The following is an 18,304-nucleotide window of genomic DNA, read 5'->3' on the forward strand; positions in this document are numbered from 1 at the left end:
GCTCCGATCATAAAATAGGTAATACAGGTGCCTCAGGGAAAGTACAAAAGTCTACCTACAGAGACGACCAAAGTGGGTCCTTATCCTGTTTCCCTCATACCGGGGCAGTTTCAAGAGTACTACAAAAGGTATTGATCTTATCTTGCATCATGCCCATATTATTGGGCTTAGAATATACGTTTCCAAAAATGTACAGTGTTGGGTTTAGAGCAGCAGTACCCCCTGCTTGTTCATGGTTTTTTTTAGATTGTGTAGTACATCTGTTGCTGCCTTTAGTGATTCAAACCATTTTAAATTCAGTAGTTCCACTGGGGATGTACATATGAATGGAACACTTCCACATTTGGGAATTACAAATGTCTGTTGCTATTCACACATTAGCCACTTCTATTTTAATTGTTGTGGGGTCTTTGCAGAACACGTATGTTGAGTATTTCAAGAATATATTGTAGTCCAGTAACGCCACAGTTTCCATCCCGCACAGAAGACCTTCCTCAGGTGGTACAGTATTCAGGGCTGTGCGCTGCCTCAACTACTTTTGTGCCTAGACAGTAAAGCCTGCGAAACAGAGCCCCATGGGGCCGGTTGCCAAGATCCTTATAATCTAAACATGTGGCGACTGCCAGCTGGGAGCCGATTTTCCCAGAGAGGAGAGCACTGTGACTGAGCAGTTTTAGTAACCTGACATAATGAGTGATCAAAGTTGTCTGTTACTTATAGGTATGTATATAGCAAAAGAATGGCTTAAACAGGCCGATTTTTATATCATTGCTTAATGACACAAACTGATGGGGGAGCATAGTAAATCCTTGATGCATTGTTAATTAACCAGGGGGTTGTTGGAAACAGTCATATAACAAAGATATAGTGTGTTGAAGGCAGTTGTTCACTCATTAATTGTCTGGTTACTACTCAGTAACAGTTTTCTCCTCGCTCTGGGAAGATCGGTTCCCAGCTGGCAGCCGCCACGTGTTTCATTTCTAAGGGCTGCTTGGGCCCCCGTTTCGCGGCTGTGGGGTATTTATATATTTGGCGTCTCCCCTGTACACAGCCCTGATGAAGGTCCTCTGCAGGACTGAAATGTTGGTATTATTGGACTACAGTATATTATTTAAACGCTCAAGATACCTGTGCTGCATTCTTAATGTCCTATATTATATTTATACAACTTTATTTTATTTCAGACAGTTATGCAGTCCAATTCTGTTCTGCATATCTGGTATTTCAGTACTGTTTTCGGACCAAACCTATTGCATGATCCAGCCATCAAAAATGGTTTGCGTATGTGCTAGCATTAGCATAGCTTGAAATGCAATCATGTGCATATGCAGCCCTTGCCTTGGCACTACCTATAACTTGTGCCTCTTCTCCCTTTGTGTTCTGTGCCAGTTCACGGCTTCACTGCCCTTTCTACCACTGCTACTGGCATATCTGTACTGCTGACGTTCACCCCTTTCACCAAGTCACCAGAAACTCACTGCGTTGGGAGTTGAGGTCAAACTGATATTGTTAGTGTTTTATCTCATGGTTTCTCAAAACTGTATACTTTGGGAAATGCACTTAATTGACTTCATATGGATATTTATTGGTGGTGCACAATAGAAAATCTGGCTTTGGGTACTGGTGAAAGATTTGAGAACTATCAAGAAGATATGGAAATAAAATCTCTTGAACGTTAGAACAGCAAAAAAAAGTTGTGTGTGCTGAGCACGCGCATTTTAAGTGAAATTTCTTTGTCTTTAGTCGCTGTTTTGTCACAGATTGTATTTGTGATGGTGATATTTTTGATTAAAATTCAAAACACAATGTCAGTGGCAAAACGCAAAGAAGTGTGACTTAGAATGCTCGGCACACACCTCTGTTTTAGCTATTTGCACTTGTATAGTTATACTGTGTGTGTGTGTGTGTGTGTGTGTGTGTCTGCCTGACTCTGCGTGTGTGTCTGCCTGCCTAGGTGCCTCTGTCTCCCAAGCGCCGAGCCCAGCCGCCACTGCGCATGTGTACCAGAGTCCGGGCGCTACTGCGCATGTGCGGCGAGACCCGGCACTGTTTTTTTGCGCATGTGCGACAGTAATGCACGAAAGGCGTGAGCAACGGCGCACACCTATTAGTACCGTGATGTCACTCGTGTTACGTTTTTTTCGTTACAATGCAAAGATTTTTCCCCATGAAAACCCTGTAGGCGCCAGCAAAGAAGTTTCACTTCAATAACCACCGAGTTCTGATTCTGGATATGTTTGAGAAAGCCTGGCCTAGGTTGTTTATGGATCTACATGGCGCTAAGTTAGTGCATAGGAAGAAAATCTACATGGTTTTTGAATGCTTCGCGCACACTATTACATCTAGGAAGAACGCCTTTGTAGGTCTGTTAACCCTTGGGTTGCACGAGAGGACACTGAATCATTGAGTTGCAATGCATTGCTGGCCCCTCTGCCATCCAAGCGGTAAACTATTATAATATCCTACAAAACATAGGATGGTGTTTCTCACCCTTCTCCTCTGGACATCCCAGCCAGGCCAGAATTGACAGGTAATCAATAAATTATTAAGTGCACATCTTTGCACTTATGTTATATGTTGCATGTGCGATTAGCTATTTATCCCTAACACATGGCCTGGCTAGGGTGTCAGTTGGGGGAATCCTGACATAGGAAATGTTGCTTTCTTTTAAGAGGAAGCCTGTCATGTGTTAGAGGCCCCTCAGACACTGTAGCAGTTAATGGTTTGTGATGTCAGGATCATGTCACCTTGCACAGCCAGCATTTGTCTTCCTGCTTTATAGGTACTCTCCAAACGAACTCCGCTACCTGCCACTCAACACAGCCTTGTACGAACCGCCTCTAGATCCCTTAGATCCCGAGCTGCTTGCACTTGACAGCGATGGCGATTCAGATGAGGTTGAGGAGGGGCGCAGCGATAAGAAAAAACACAAAGGATCCTCAGTAAGACTGAATTGTACCTTCCTTAACACTGTTATTTTTGAATGGCTAGTTTTACTCCTTCGATGGCCAGCATAACATTCCACAATGTTACAAAACAGATCCAGCCGGCAGTAATATGTAACATCTGAAAGCAATTATTTTCTTAACATTTTGTTAAAGCTGTGTTTATAATACAACCGGGCTCAAATTGTATGCCCCGCTTGAGATGCAAGTGCAGATAAGCATGTTTATTTGTTCCACAATTCCCCAGATAGTCTCCTTTAGTGGGTGGCTTCTCTGTCACTAGACTGTGCTTGTTGCTGTTTTTCTTGAGGCACCCTTATATAGTACAGGCATACCCCACATTAACGTACGCAATGGGACCGGAGCATGTATGTAAAGCGAAAATGTACTTAAAGTGAAGCACTACCTCTTCCCCACTTATCGATGCATGTACTGTACTGCAATCGTCATATACGGGCATAACTGATGTAAATAACACATGTGTAACAGGCTCTATAGTCTCCCCGCTTGCGCACAGCTTCAGTGCAGGTAGGGAGCCGGTATTGCTGTTCAGGACGTGCTGACAGGCGCATGCGTGAGCTGCTGTTTGCCTATTGAGCGAGATGTACTTACTCGCGAGTGTACTTAAAGTGAGTGTCCTTAAACCGGGGTATGCCTGTATAGTGTTTTTAAATGTGGAATTACCCCCACTAGTGAATCTCATGTTCCTTATTATTAAAACCTAAAATACAGGGCCCATTAAAATAAATATATATATATATATATATATATATATATATATATATATATATATATATATATATAATTTTTGTTCCCACCATGTTTGACTGTCCGAACTCGAGAGCAACAATAGTAAGCGGACATCTTGCTTTGGATAAAGACCACACGGGAGTCATTGTGCGGGCAATGACATGTACAATATATGCATGGTAAAGGAATAACAATATATTGATTAAAATAATTAAGTGATTATCCAGGTTCTCCACGCATTTGTTAACATTGGTTTGGTCTGCGCTATACGAAAAAGTATAAGTAGAACGTGGCTCTGACAACGGGACTCAATCTTTTCTTTAACGCGAGGTTTCTCACACAGCAGGACAGTTCCTCGGGGAACGTATCGGAGGGTGAAAACACACAGGATGCTCCGGAGGAGACGCCTCAGGGAAAACCAAAAGCGAAAGAGAAATCGTCCACCCCGAGAAAGGAGGGCTCCAAACGTTCTGTACTGTCCAAATCGCTCTCCGGGTACAAGGTAGAAGAAAAAAGCCCCTGACTCGGCTTCTTTACTGACCAGCCTCTCTCCCTGAAACGTTCTTACTTTTATACGTTCTTTTTGTTTTATTCCTTTTTTGTTTTTTGGGAAGGATATGGATCTTCTTTCTTGTTTTGCTCACCTTGCCACAGCCCTCCTGCTTCTCTCTTGTCGTGTGCTCTTCTGTTTGCTTCCCTTCCTTCTGCTTTCTTTCACCCGGGGCTTTTCTCTGACCTTGGCTATGGAGTGGCTTCTCTCCCTGTACCTAAGCTCATTTCTATGGTGGTCTCCAAATGAAATGCCAACTAGAGTCTCAATGTTTCATTACTTCTCGCTTTCCTTTTCAAATTGGTTATAGACGTGATGCATATAATACTCGGTGCCTGATGGGCTTGCAATGCTTTGCGACTCTCACAGCACTGATGGTGTTAAAATAGTAACTAACAATAGGATGTTGCACAGTAACATGCAACTGAAAGCAAATGATTATTATAGAGATCTACCTTTTGGGATTGGTCTTGTACCATCTAAAAATGAGGGTGTGGTATTACTTCTATATGTGCACAGTTGGGTGGTATCTCACCCTGCATCCAGTTGCTGGGTATATTTAGGAAAGGCTGTTTGACAGTAAGCTGCTATATCTTAACCTTCAAATGCAGGATATAGAATTGAATGTTGCCTGTGAAAATCGATGGGGGGAGACTTTGTAAACTCGGTATTCTGCAGTGCTTGGTTCTGAAGAGTGAATTTCTAGTAAGCACATTGGCACAAAGAATTGTTTTTCTCACCGTTTTGAAGTGACATGTCTCCACAGTCCAGCAACTCCCCTCCCCCAAACATTTGTTAAAATGTGTACTTGGGAGAAAGCCCCTGGTAAAGTCTCTGCTGCTAGGCATGGACATGTCATATAGAATCAGATGAAGCTGACAATTCTGTGTAATGATGTCACTGCCTTCATATGGAGGGAGAACCACTAAACCATGAGCAGAGGATTCTGGGATAGGAAATGGAGACCATGCATTCTCCCTTAAAACTAGCACGTGTAGCTGGCCACCCATTCCTATGGTGGGATTAGCTCGAAATTGGTATTTGGCAGGATAACACCTTTTTCAGAAAACTAGTTTGTGTGTTGTGTGATTTTTATTCAAAATGCTACTGCATTTCTCACTTTCCTCAATCCTGAGTATTTCAGAGCCTGCTCATATTTATATATTGCAGGAGTGGGCAACTCCAGTCCTCATGCACCCCCAACAGGTCAGGTTTTAAGGATATCCCTGGTTCAGCACAGGTGGCTCAGTCGTTGATAGAGCCACCTATGCTGAAGCAGGGTTATCCTTAAAACCTGACCGGTTGGTGGCCCTTGGGGTTGGCCACCCCTGATATACTGTATTAATAGTCCTACAACACATAAGACAGTGCGGTTCAGTGATTGACTGAGTCGCTCCAGGACATGTGATCCTCATGCAGTGGTCTACTGTTTCAAGCAGGAATAAATAGAATTGCATCATTGTGAAGGAACTTTTTCCTGGCACAGGAATATAACAAATGATCCTGAGGTATAAAACAGATCATTCCTATACAATGTTTAAAATGCAAATAGCAAAATCCAATTTTTTGCTAAATGGGTCAATTACCAAATGAGACATTACATACAAAGTCTTGATTCAGAAATGATTAATAGCATAGAATAGATGTGCAACAAGGTAATTTGTTTATTACTAATGGGTGTGGTTACTTACATTGTCCTTTTTTTTAAAATATGATTTTAATTGGACGACTGTTATCCATAACTTTCCTTCATTCAGGGTCTAGACCTCTTAGATAGCAGATCCAGCAATAAGTTATACCTACAGTATGTTACAGAACTGCTTGAGGTCTCCAGATAAAATAAATGAGCTGTATTTTGTTGACACACACAGAGCTTGTTTTGGTGTTCCGGTACTGTTACACAGATCTAGAAATTCCATGAAGGGCAGGTATGTCTTGTAAACTTGTTGAGGCTACAGAGCATTTTGTATATGCTTGAACTCTAAAACCTGTATACTAGACTGGGGTTACCACCACATTGACCCGCTTCCAAGGGTTGCAGTATCTTCTAGTTTGCCTGGTGTTGTAATAGATTGTTGCCACCGTCGGAACATTGGGGCCATTTAGGGTCAAGGTACTGTAGAAATGCAGTCACAATCCTGCTTTCTCGTACCCTATTTGCTTCAGAAAGACTGCAATGACCTGTCTTCGCATGCATTTTAGAACTAGGTCTAGGGATGTTGACTGCTGATATGAACCTGTTTTACAGTTGGCCAATTAAACGAGGGGTGAGTTGCTTTTGTAATAGTGTCATGTGGATTGTGGGCTGAAAAATAGCTTTTAGACAACTACTTTCTGCATACTGGCTTTTGTGGTTTTAGCAACCCAGCCTGACAAAATATGTATACGTCAAATCAAACAGTTCCCAAGAGGTTGCCTATTGATACAATATTTAAGCTGCATGTAATTGTGACAATGGGTTGCTTTGTAAAGCATTAGCAAGGTGTTGTGTCGTTGCGCCTCAACTCCTTGGTCTTGAATATTTGGAGGTTGTCCCCAAAGGCTGAAAGATTGCTTCTTGGATGTGGTTTTCTTGGGGGTGACCTACATACCACAGTGTTATTGCCAACATGTATCTTTTTAGAACACGTTAAAAAGAAAAATTAAAAAAAAAGCATATCTAACAAAAAAATTCACCTTTACAGAATATTTCTGAAAAATCTACTTTGCACAGAATTATTAGCTGGGGTGGCACTTAATTAAGTATTTATGTTGTGGGCGTACATGCCTATGATATTTTGAAATGAAAGATAAACACTAATGGGTCCAGTTTTATCTTTGAAGAATATGTATATACAGTAGTTACAAGATTCTCTGGATTCCACCAAACCGTGTACTATAGACCAGAACTGAAAGTGTGTTGCAGTTCGTATAGGGTTGTATTTGGCAACAGTATTTATTAAACACACATACCCAGCAAGCTCTAAGAAACCCCCCAAAATTACCACAAAATATATATGTGTTTATTAGTCTGTGCGTTCTATGTAAAAACACTGTTTTTGTTTATTTAATAATATGCCCTGTTAATGTAATCTCTACTTGCCTACATCAGTAAATGCACAAATCTGCCCAATTTTGTCTTAAGCACATACACCGACCGGGATTGTAGAAGCAATCTGTCACGTGCCCATGCCCAGCGAATTATAGACACTTGTAGGGTAAGAGGAATTGCTTCCTCAGTTCTGCCTGTAATGCTTTAAATTTAAAAAAAATCCCAGAAAATTAAGAGACGTATTTCATATTTTCATTTTGGGCGATCCAAAAAAGCTGGTAGGAGGCAGAACTGTAATTTTTTTTTGTACTTAAATTTTTTTATTCAGTTTAGACAGGAAAGGACAATACAACATTAGCTTGAGTACAGATTACAGAAAGTATAAATCAAATACAGTGGTTCACTGGAAACTATACAAATAGAATGCTTATAGCATGTATCTGAGGTACTTCCTTTCTTATAGGTTAGTAAGTCAAAAACTTAAGTTTTATCCACCCATCTGTATACATGACCTGATTTCTCCTAATCAAATGAAATCAACTTGGTGTAGTGGTGGGTCTAGATCCTAAAGTATTAAGAGGGAGAAAGAAATGGCAGAACTGTAATTTAAACTGATTAACTGGCATGGGATTTAACAATGATTGTGTTATGCCCTGCGTACATTATATTTCTATTACAAAGATTCACCTGCCTCTGGGCAATGGTTCAAGGTAGTTTACCAGTGGTGTGAACTTGGTTGCATTGATGATGATTTGACTCCTTCCGAGCTCTGACATAAGGCACCTAGAAGAGATCTCTGGCTTTGTGCCTGCCGAGATATGTTATGTTAAACTACGTTAAGCTTCATTTGCAGGAATGGGACCAGCACGAGGTGGCTGCTTCATGGCATATTTAATCAGGGATTTAAAACAGATTTAGAACTTCATGCTGAATGTTGAAGTTGCAAACCTCATCACAAATGCAAGTCTGTTGTAACCATTGCTTGTGAGGCAGGGTTATCTTCTAGCCATGAATTACAATATTGTCTGTACTAAACCAAAGGACACATTAGTTAGACTGTATATGTCTAACCTGGCACCTAAACAGGCCCCGAATAGTGTTAAAGCATATCAATTAATTAATGGGGCCGCATTACCAGGAAGTGCCAAAACTGTGTTTGTTGTTGTCACAAATTGTTACAACCTTTTTGCTAGACAATAACTATGGTTCAAAATTCTAAGCCTAAGAATAATTTTTTTAATTTGATTGTTTTATTTTTATGGCACCAACATGGTTTTTGCAGCAGAGTACAATGTGGGAGACAAAAAAGTATATGTTAACACAAACCAACATAATAGGAAGGAGGTTCCTGCCTCAAGGAGATTAAAATCTAGGAGGAGGGGAGTGGCAGAATGAATTCAAGGCAGAATGAATTCTAAATATCCACATTGTTTATAAATGATTCACTTTTGCCTAAATGCATCACGTATTACATTAACTTCCCTTAGCCCCTCTAAAGAGATCTGCTGTGTTATATAATCAACAGGATACTGTATGTACTTGATCTTCATTAATATCCACATGGCACTGAAATGTCTCATGCATTTGGAGTGCTTTAAACTCTGGTCTTGCTCATGTGGAATGAGTTTGAATAACCACATTGGTCCTGTCCAAACCTGTACTGATTGTGATATTTCGTATTGGATCACCATGAATATTACTTTTGTAGATGTAGATTTATATGAGCGTTTGAGATCCCATTGGTTCTGTCTCCTGTTCTACCCCTGAGGGAAGTGGTACTGTGTGTCATTGACATCTAAAGAAAGATGTAAAAGAGCATATCTGAAGAACTTGATGCTCTCTTAAAATGTGCAGTACGAGCTGCAAAGGATAACCATTAAGAATGTGTGAGATACAGGGTCCCACTGCAATGCACATGATCTGCAAATTACCACTTGAGATGTTGGGTATTGTTGGAGTTAGTATAGCAATAAATGGTTTCTTTATAATTAGCTGAAGATTTCCAAGCTTTGGGGGAGGATAAAAATGAAGATTGGTAATTGAATGGCAGATAACAAGGGGATTTTACTAGTCTAACCAAGCTCGTACACCGCATACCGTAACATCAGGTAAAACGATGACATAGAAATGTGTGGACCAAGAGGGTAAAAAAAAAGCCACATTTATGAAATCTATTTAGTTTGTGAGTCATTAAAAATAGTTTAGACCCTCTCTTTAGTCTGCAGCAACATTTTATCTCTAGTTGTTAGGCTAGTCAGGTTATGTTAACCTATAAATATATGTTTAAGGGATGTACACTCCATGCATTTACAGTACTCTTAATGCAAAGTTCAGTACACTTGTACTACGTGTTGGAATTTATTAGCAATCTAATAGAAAACGCATTTAGAGTTTTGTTCTATTGCAGTGTTGTTCTGGGTTGATTCCATGTTTTGCGGGAAATGCGAGTTACAATATTTCCCACGTGTTAGATTTTGCTGATACTGCACATTTGAGTTGGGTAAAGATTCATGAACGTTTATCGCGATGGTGTAGGTTTTCTTAAACGAACGCCCCCCGCCCAAAAAAAAAGTCACCAACAAGAAAATGTAGATATACTCATTCCAAAAACTGTCTGTCTTCTCAAGGTATGATTTAGTTTCTTAATTTTCAAACTAGACTAAGAGATGAGATTTCAGAAATGAATTATTTGGAAGCATGTTGTAGATGCAAAAAGTCAGCAGCTCAAAAATACAAGACAGTAAAGAAAGATCTTTTTAAATGATTAGCTTTTCTGTTTCCGTTTCGATCTTCAACTCTGTTTTCAGAGTAGGCTGTGCAGAATGGTCTGAGGGGATACAGTATGTGTTCAGAAGTGGTTATGAAATCCACTGCCTAACATCGGTGTCACCATACTTCAGATGATTTGTAAACACCCTCTTGTTGGCAGCCTAGCGGCATGACAAAAAACCCACCTATTCTTGTGTCGTGTGCTGTTTTGGTATGTTGCGGTTTGACATGTTACCTCTTCAGTCCAAGGAAGGGCTGCAACATATTGAGAAATAATGCATGACTATGTTCAATACAATGAGTTGCAGGTCGCTGCAGCACAGCATTTTTACTGCGGTGATCACGAGTTCTTGCAATAAATAAGGTAGTCGTCAGCCGTGTAAACAATTATTGGCACAAGAATCCCACTGACCTGATATAACTAGTAATGCATTCCTACTGCATGTATAATAAAAACTCAAGGTCAATATGTATAGTATAATAACAGAGCCACAAACTTCTGACCTTAGCTGTTGGCACCTAGTTTCTACCAGTCAGAGCAGGACTTGAGAAACTAAAAAAAACAAGCAAAAAAAAAACTGAACTGCAAGAATTTTAAACAAAGCAAATAAGTGCCATCCCATTAAGGGGCTCATTCTGTTTTCTGCAGATCGGGCTGTTTTCGTCCACAATTCCCCATTGAAGTTAAAGGGGAATTTCGGCTGAAAACTACCTGATCCACTTTTCCGGAGGATAAAGATTAGGACCTTAAGCCCTTAATGTGTGAAGAATTACACTTTCTCTTGTCCCCACTGACCTCCGTTGTATCCATCACACTTATTTTTGATGCGAGATCTTTGGGGATTTGTGAAATGATCTATTAGCTTCGTATTGTACAGCTCATTTATATTTGGGAGTTAAGTCTAGGTAACAGAATAAGCCAAAGGGTTCTTATACAAAAATAAATAAGTGAAATATAAACAACTATAATAACTCCAGGGATGTGTAATGGAAAATAGTGATGTTGGGAAAGGATTAAAAGCAGTATAATATAGGATAGTTTTCCTTGCAAAGGTTTTAAGTGTATAGCTTCACATCCGTTATATTTATTTGTAGAGCTGACTTGTGAATGTTAGAGTTTTATTTTATTGTTTTTTTTTTTTTACTTTGTGTATAATACAGGTTGACAATGCTTTATTTTCCATTTTTTAAATAAATGGCATAAAAGTCATTCTGAATGCCTCTGTCATCTTTTTAAAGGAAGATATTTGCAATATGTGTGTGTACTAATCTAGAAATGCTGACTTATGGAAGCAGTAAAATAGTTGACCAAGCTGAACCCGTATGGGTTTTCTTGTGTAGGAACACACAAAATGATTAACTTAAATTTTAGTTGTGTGTATATATACTGTACGAAAAGGTAACTAGTGTACATGTTTTAGTTTGAGAAGAAGTAACAGTATAACAAATAAATTATGAATAGTTTTCTTTCAAATTGACACCAGAACATAATGCCTATAGTCACTATACTTCTTTTTCTGTATTCCTACCCATGAGTTTGTAGATTCTTTTGATTTGCCTATAACTCCCAACCTAATAACATGGCGTCGCTCTCTAACCCCTCGTTACACCGTAGCATCATAAACCGTGTTTGATTTTTTTTTTTCGAACTGGCGATGAGAAACAAAATAAGGAAACTAGAAGAAAAGAAGCGTTAGGACTTGATATTACACACTTGCTGTTTTTTGAAGCCTTGTTAGGGAAAGGAAGTGAGCACACTACAGTACCAACTTAGACCAGCTCCAGCACTTCACGTGGGTACAGTTGAATATATAGCTGCCTACATTGTACTTCTGCCTGGGCACAAGATCATGGATTAATAGTTTGAAGTCTCACAAGGACGTAGGGTCAACGTTACAACACAGTCATGGCTTACGATACAAGTCAAACTTTTTTTTTTGTAAGAACTGTTCTGACAATTTTGGGCTTGGAAAAGCTTCTGAGTGTTCACATAATGATACCATAGCAATGAATTGTCTGGATGTCATCGGATAAATATCCATTCAGAACCACAAATAATGATTTGAGGGTAATCAAATGGAATCAGAACATAATGCAAACGAAGCTTTGCAATACACACTAATTCAAAGTTTTATTTGTCTGTTGCTCTGGTGTACCATATGGTTTACTGTAAACATTATTAACTGTAATTTAAAATAATTCTAATATCATGTTTTTCAATTACACTTTAATACTGCTAACACATGCATCTCCATAGCTTTTAACCATTAGTTTTTTTTTTGTCTCTGTGGATGACAAATGTAAACATATAGTATAAATTGTTAAATATAGTATAGTAGTTAAATATCGAATACAAATATCAATTGCCTGAGACACTGTATGTGTAAAATACATAATTTTTTTTAAATTATGCAAAGGGTTTATGCTTTTTATATGTTGGCATATAATCTGTTTGATAGAGAAGCATGCCAGTGGTGTAACCTATGTGATCTGTGGTCGTCTTCTGCATTAGTGCTTTCTTTACTAAAACTCCCATCTCCTCCAAGGAATCAAATCTTTCCTGCCAAGCACAATAGTTCTGCAGTAAGAACACTGACCACTTTCATCTCCTGGCACATTGCAAGAGCCCACAGAAAGAGCCTGGGGGAATTTGTTGAAGGACTTGGGGGAAACTGTTTCCATTGGAGACTATCAGCCACTTACCTGTGTAGCACAAGCTCTTGCAATGAAACATCTTGGCAAAGTATGTCGAATATTCTTGTGACTTTTGAAAATGTTTTTATTGCCCCCTTTTTAAGGGTGTAGTCTCACCTGGGGCAAAGTTAAACTAACAACCGTTATGTTTACTAGGTAAAAACTAGGTGATTGGCTTAAAATAAGCAGCAGATGAGTACCAATCACTTTTGAAAGTGTGTCCTGGATATGGTTCTGAACATTGAAAGCCGAAATATAGGATGGGTTTTACTGCCTTTTACCTTTTCCAAGTTGGCTCTCTAACATGGAAGGGATGCAATACATCTGTTCAGTTTATTAAGGTGGAACAAACAAGACTCCTAGTCATTTCCAAAGGAGAGTCTTGTTGTAAAAGAAAAACAATAACACTTTCCAAAATACTTAAATACTGTAAGTCAATATTTACCTGTTTAATGCTTAGTTCTTCAATGAGATCCTAGGAGGATGCTGCACATTTATAGCAGAATTTCGACCCTGCCAAAGGGGTTATAAAAGAAACATGCTGCGTTTTTATGATGCTGAATATCTCTATACACTTCCAGCCAAGCAAAAAGTCTTCCTTTGGAGACGAGTTCAAACATAGAACCTTACAAAATGTAAAATTTCCATGTAGCTCATGTGTCATCTACATCTATACATGTATCGCTGTGTTTCCAAACACGGGGGGCTGGTTGACATAAGGGGGGGGGGTAGACACATGCACTCTAGGAGATGCAGCAAGTGTCAAACTAACAGGTGGACACTGAGTGGCAAAAAGATACAGAAAGGGAGTCGGGAAAGTGGCAGCGAAATAGGCAGCTGAAGAGGTCCATGAAACATTATTTGGGTTATTGATGCCGTAAAACTATGTAAAGAGAAATTCCTTCAACATATTTTTATTTTTTGGTGTGAAGCAGGGGGTGTGAAACGATGGGAAAATGGGTATCCCAAAAGCAGTATAGAAAGTTTGGAAGCCATTGGTATAAACCATTTTATTAAACAGTAGGAGAGTATCCTAACTGTAGTAGTTTCTCTAGTTATTTTGGAGAGGACTTGGACAGTCAAAAGGGTGACCTGTGTTTTTAGGGTGTGCAATATGGCCATGCCCAGTTTTGCTTTATAGTGCAGCATCTTAATTTCTCAGGAGGCTCTGTACATAATCTGCTAGTTGGTAATCATATATTCAGTTCCAACACTTATTTACAGGGACATTTTTTTTGTTCATCAGTTTCATGTTTGACACCATATGGGGATATTTTCTGTGCCTTCTGGTTTTGTGTTTGAAAGCGATCCACAGATTCTACAAATATTAAGTGTGCTCGCTCGGTATTAACACAGCTCTGAGCAATGCTCAATTGAAAAATGATCGGCAGTCAGTACCTGTGTCTCTTCCTCCCTTCCTCCCCCACCCCCTGAAATATAGTTTTGAAGTGTTTGGGGAACAAAGTGAGTGGTACACCTTGCGATCCATATTCTGTCATTGGCTTCTCTTAACCGTTTATATTTTGGACCCCGTTAGCTAGCAGCATTCTGCAGAAGCTTTAAATGTCTCATTCATTGGTTGAAGATTGTTAGGCTTTGTCAATATGGCACTATTTAATATTTAATATGTAGTGAAACCATCTTTCCCTTGCTCCGGTAGATTGTAGCCCCATTCATAAATCTTTCTGAGCAAAGGAGACGACTGCTTTATTGCATATTAAATGGGTGCCAATGCATGTATCGTACGTTTGGCCTCTTTTATAGTCTTCTTGCTATAATTATGGCACTTTGGTTGCATTTGTCAAGCCTTATAATCTACACATATATGTTGTATGTATAAACCGAAGACATGAGTTAGCAGTAATTATTGTGTAAAGCAAACCTATTGCTAAATATATTGATGGATCTTGAGGTGTATGATCAGCTTATGTTCCGACTAGTTCTTTAAAAACACACCGCTCTGTAACTGTGATGACTGATATAAAAGTGTTGAAATAGAGCTTTATCTAAGATCCGAATGAGCCCACATTGGTTTCTTATGACATGATTTTATAGCCCTTCTCTACCCTTCCAGCCAAAGGTCAATCCAAATGCTATATGTGGAATTTGTCTGAAGGGTAAGGACGTCACCAAGAAAGCAAGGTCTGAGAAACTGATACACTGCTTCCAGTGTGATAACAGTGGTAAGTCCATGACGGCTTTACTTTGTAATTGCATGGGCATTGATTCGTTGCTGATTGGATTCATTAAAGTACATTGTTCTGCAATGCAGTTGCCATCAGGGTTTGTAGTGTTTAGTAATCCAAGGTGTTTGACCTAAAACAGTGGGATGGATGCACATTAGGCTGCGGTCCTAGTAACTGCCTGTGCGCGCGGCGTGCGCTGTGCGTGTAAGCACCGCCCCTCAATGGGGAAGGGCCCAGTACGCACCTTCACGCTGAAGGTGCAGCCGCGCCGTACTGCAAGATTTTTTTAAACTCAATGAAATTGAGTTCAAACCTTGCGACAGAGGCGTGGCCACGCCCCCACCGGCGGCTCACCCAATGAGGGAGAACCAGCCGCGTGACGTAATGGCCACGCCCCCGCAAATCCCCGACCACGCTCCCTCCCGTCGCAAGCATCCCTCTCTCCTGGAGACCGCAGATCGCGGTTAGCGCTGTGCACGCGCCGCCCTCCCCCCTGCCGGGCGCACGTGTCACAGACATGACTGGGACCGCAGCCTTATGATTTGGTTGTCAGGAGTCTGGGAAGTTGGACAAATTCAAAACAGAAAAAAGGTCCCTGTTCGGCCTTGTAATTACTTACTAGAGGGGTGCTATCTGGGAAAGGTACATATGAAAAACACAGAAGAGGGAGAATCCTTATTGATGGGATTCTACCACATTAGAATTAAAGGATAAATGGGAAGCGGGTGCCTCCCTGTTTGTAGCCTACGAGAGAGAAACACATAGGTTCATAGCTCCACAATTAGCCTAATAGTAGACTGTGAGAATGTCTCGTGTATAGGACCTTGGCTGTGACGGAGAGGACTGGTAACTATCTAGTAGCAGGCTCGTGATCCAAATGCGGTTGTTCAGCAATATGGACAGGATGACGGGAGAGGGTTTAATATCACCAGATCGCATGGGGAAACCTGTGTTTCTCTCTCATAGGCGGCTTCCCATTTATCCTCTGATTGTAATGTTGTATATTTTTACACAAATAATACATTGCAACTGAGTATGAGAATTTCCTTCCGGCTATATATTAGCATGAGGATTGTAACATTATAGCTCACCATTGGAGTACTAATTATTAATCCCCTTCATGGAGAATAGCAAATATTCACCAAGCACATAAGCGCTGTTTGAGGTTTTAAAATTGACACGTGTTTCTTTCTATATAAAATAAAATGTATTTATTTTCAATATAAGTAGAAGCGTGTGCATCAATAGGGATTCTGTCTCTTTCAAGTTGGACAAATAGACACATATTGGCACCGCTTCCATGACTGAAATTGCGTGCGACCTGACAGTCTGTAACATCAGGGAAAAAACTGTTTAGTTGCAGCTTGATAATAAAGAGCACTTCAATTGCCAGGCTTACTTTTTATACATATGGCCACCACTGACGCAAAGGAATATTATTGGAGCTGGTCTTGATATAATTTGTGAATAATGCAGGATCCTGTGCACACTTAATAGATGTGTAGAAGCTGCCCCAAATATGTGACAATTTAGCTAAAGTTGCATAGAAAATGGGATTACATTTTATTTTTAACCCTTTAAATCATTAACGTCACATTGTATTGCATTGCAGGCCCCTTGGTACTCAGAAGGTACAACTTTTATGTTTCTCTCAAAAGGAGTATAAATGTTGGGCATTTCAGGCAGAATTTTCAAACAAATCTAGGATTACATTTTCACTGCAGTAGCTTTGATATGGCTCACTGTTTAGTAAATTGACAAGACCTTGTTTACGGCTTTTTTAAAATAATGTTTAGCTATTGTACAAGTGCAATTATATACGAATCCATTTTCTAAGCTGACAGTCTGACATTTTTGAGTGTATTGTTCACCATTGAGTATTCTGACTGCCACAACCAACCAGTAACCTGGTCGAATCAGACTGCCGAATTTCCAGTAACAGCCCCCATTCTGTTTCTTTTAATTTCACAATGTGCAGGAAAGCTTGAGAATGCTTAGAACATTTTCTAGGTTCCATGGCGCGCTCTGGGAGCCATGCGCAATCTTACACTACAGACGCAAATGCAGATTATTGTGCTAAATATGCACACAAACTTTAACTTTTTGGCAGAAAAGGTTGATGAACGGGCGGATTACTATGGCTGTTTTTGAATGTTCACCAAGATGCATGTTTTGATTTATCCGTTAGGTCACCCTTCCTGCTTGGATATGTCGCCAGAACTGGTCACTGTGATAAAGAAATATCCTTGGCAGTGTATGGAGTGTAAAACCTGTATAATTTGTGGGCAGCCTCACCATGAGGAGCAAATGATGTTTTGTGATCACTGTGATCGTGGCTATCATACTTTCTGTGTTGGGCTCGGCTCTCTTCCATCAGGTACGTTCATAATTTTTTTTTTTTTTTTTTAAGTTTATATAATAGAGTAAATGAATACTTCAGTATTAGGTGATAGCTTTTTTTATCACCTAATATTGAAGTATTGCATCTGGACTAACATGGCTATTTCTACTTAATTCATTATAGAATGTAAATCTTGTGTATGGATCTATTATATAAATATCAATACACAAACACAATTAAGCTTGCATTAAATTCATGATGTTTACAAGTTTCCTTTGAGTTTTAAAAAAAATATGTATTTAGTACCCCTAGGAGATGGTCCCAGAAAGCTTGCACCCACATATAGAGAGAGATGGATATCTGTCTGGGAAGTGGCCTAATGTACACAAAAAAGCCCCAATGCTACATCCAATACGACAAACTATTTAGTTAAATACTATTTTTTTCTTCTCATAAGGAAGGGTCATTTAATGTAATCCTTTTGTCAAGAGCATTACAAGCCCGCAACCTTGGAGATGGATATGAAAAAAATAACCCCACAGGCAGCTACAGTGGCTTGCAGAAGTATCCACCCCCTACCAATATTCTCACAAGTTGTTGAAATAAAATAATGTATGCGCATTTTTTTCAATCAAACTTTTCGTACAAAGCTGTAGTGGTTAAACTGAAAACTGCTAGAGGAGATTAAATGTCAGTGAAAAATACTGGTTGCAGAAGTATTCAGCCCCGTAAATAAGTACTTGGCAGAAGCACCTTTTGCAGCAGTTACTGCTGAGTCTGTTTGGATCGATCTCTAACTTGCTTTGCAGAGTAGAACGGTGCAATTTTTGCCAATTTTTCACTGGAAAATATATCCACTTCTGATAAATTTGTTGGATCGTCAATGGACTGCAATCTTCAAGTCTCGCCTAAAAGGTAATGCTGTTGTGAGGTCTATTCAGAAGAACGGACCCCTCGCAGTGCAATCACGGCAGATACTGCCCCCAGCACCCAGCAGATACTGACCCCACCCAGCACAAGCAAAGGTCTGCGGTGCTG

At 39.8% G+C, this 18,304-nt stretch overlaps 1 protein-coding gene across 5 annotated transcripts in view; it reads left to right on the top strand.

Annotated features, from left to right (window-relative positions):
* The window catches only part of PHF10 (PHD finger protein 10), a 29,223-nt gene that overhangs the window by 10,240 nt on the left and 679 nt on the right, over positions 1-18,304 (top strand). For 2 of the 5 annotated variants that reach the window (XM_075597042.1, XM_075597044.1), the window contains 5 exons: positions 19-128; positions 2,783-2,942; positions 4,039-4,197; positions 14,814-14,922; positions 17,114-17,302. In XM_075597042.1, coding sequence (XP_075453157.1) covers positions 19-128; positions 2,783-2,942; positions 4,039-4,197; positions 14,814-14,922; positions 17,114-17,302 — 727 coding nt within the window. Of the gene's footprint in view, positions 1-18; positions 129-2,782; positions 2,943-4,038; positions 4,198-12,591; positions 12,789-14,813; positions 14,923-17,113; positions 17,303-18,304 lie in introns of those variants that run through there. The other 3 variants (XM_075597043.1, XM_075597045.1, XR_012801065.1) reach the window with 2 other exon arrangements.

This window comes from Ascaphus truei, chromosome 4 (assembly GCF_040206685.1).
Source record: "Ascaphus truei isolate aAscTru1 chromosome 4, aAscTru1.hap1, whole genome shotgun sequence".
Lineage (NCBI taxonomy): Eukaryota > Metazoa > Chordata > Amphibia > Anura > Ascaphidae > Ascaphus > Ascaphus truei.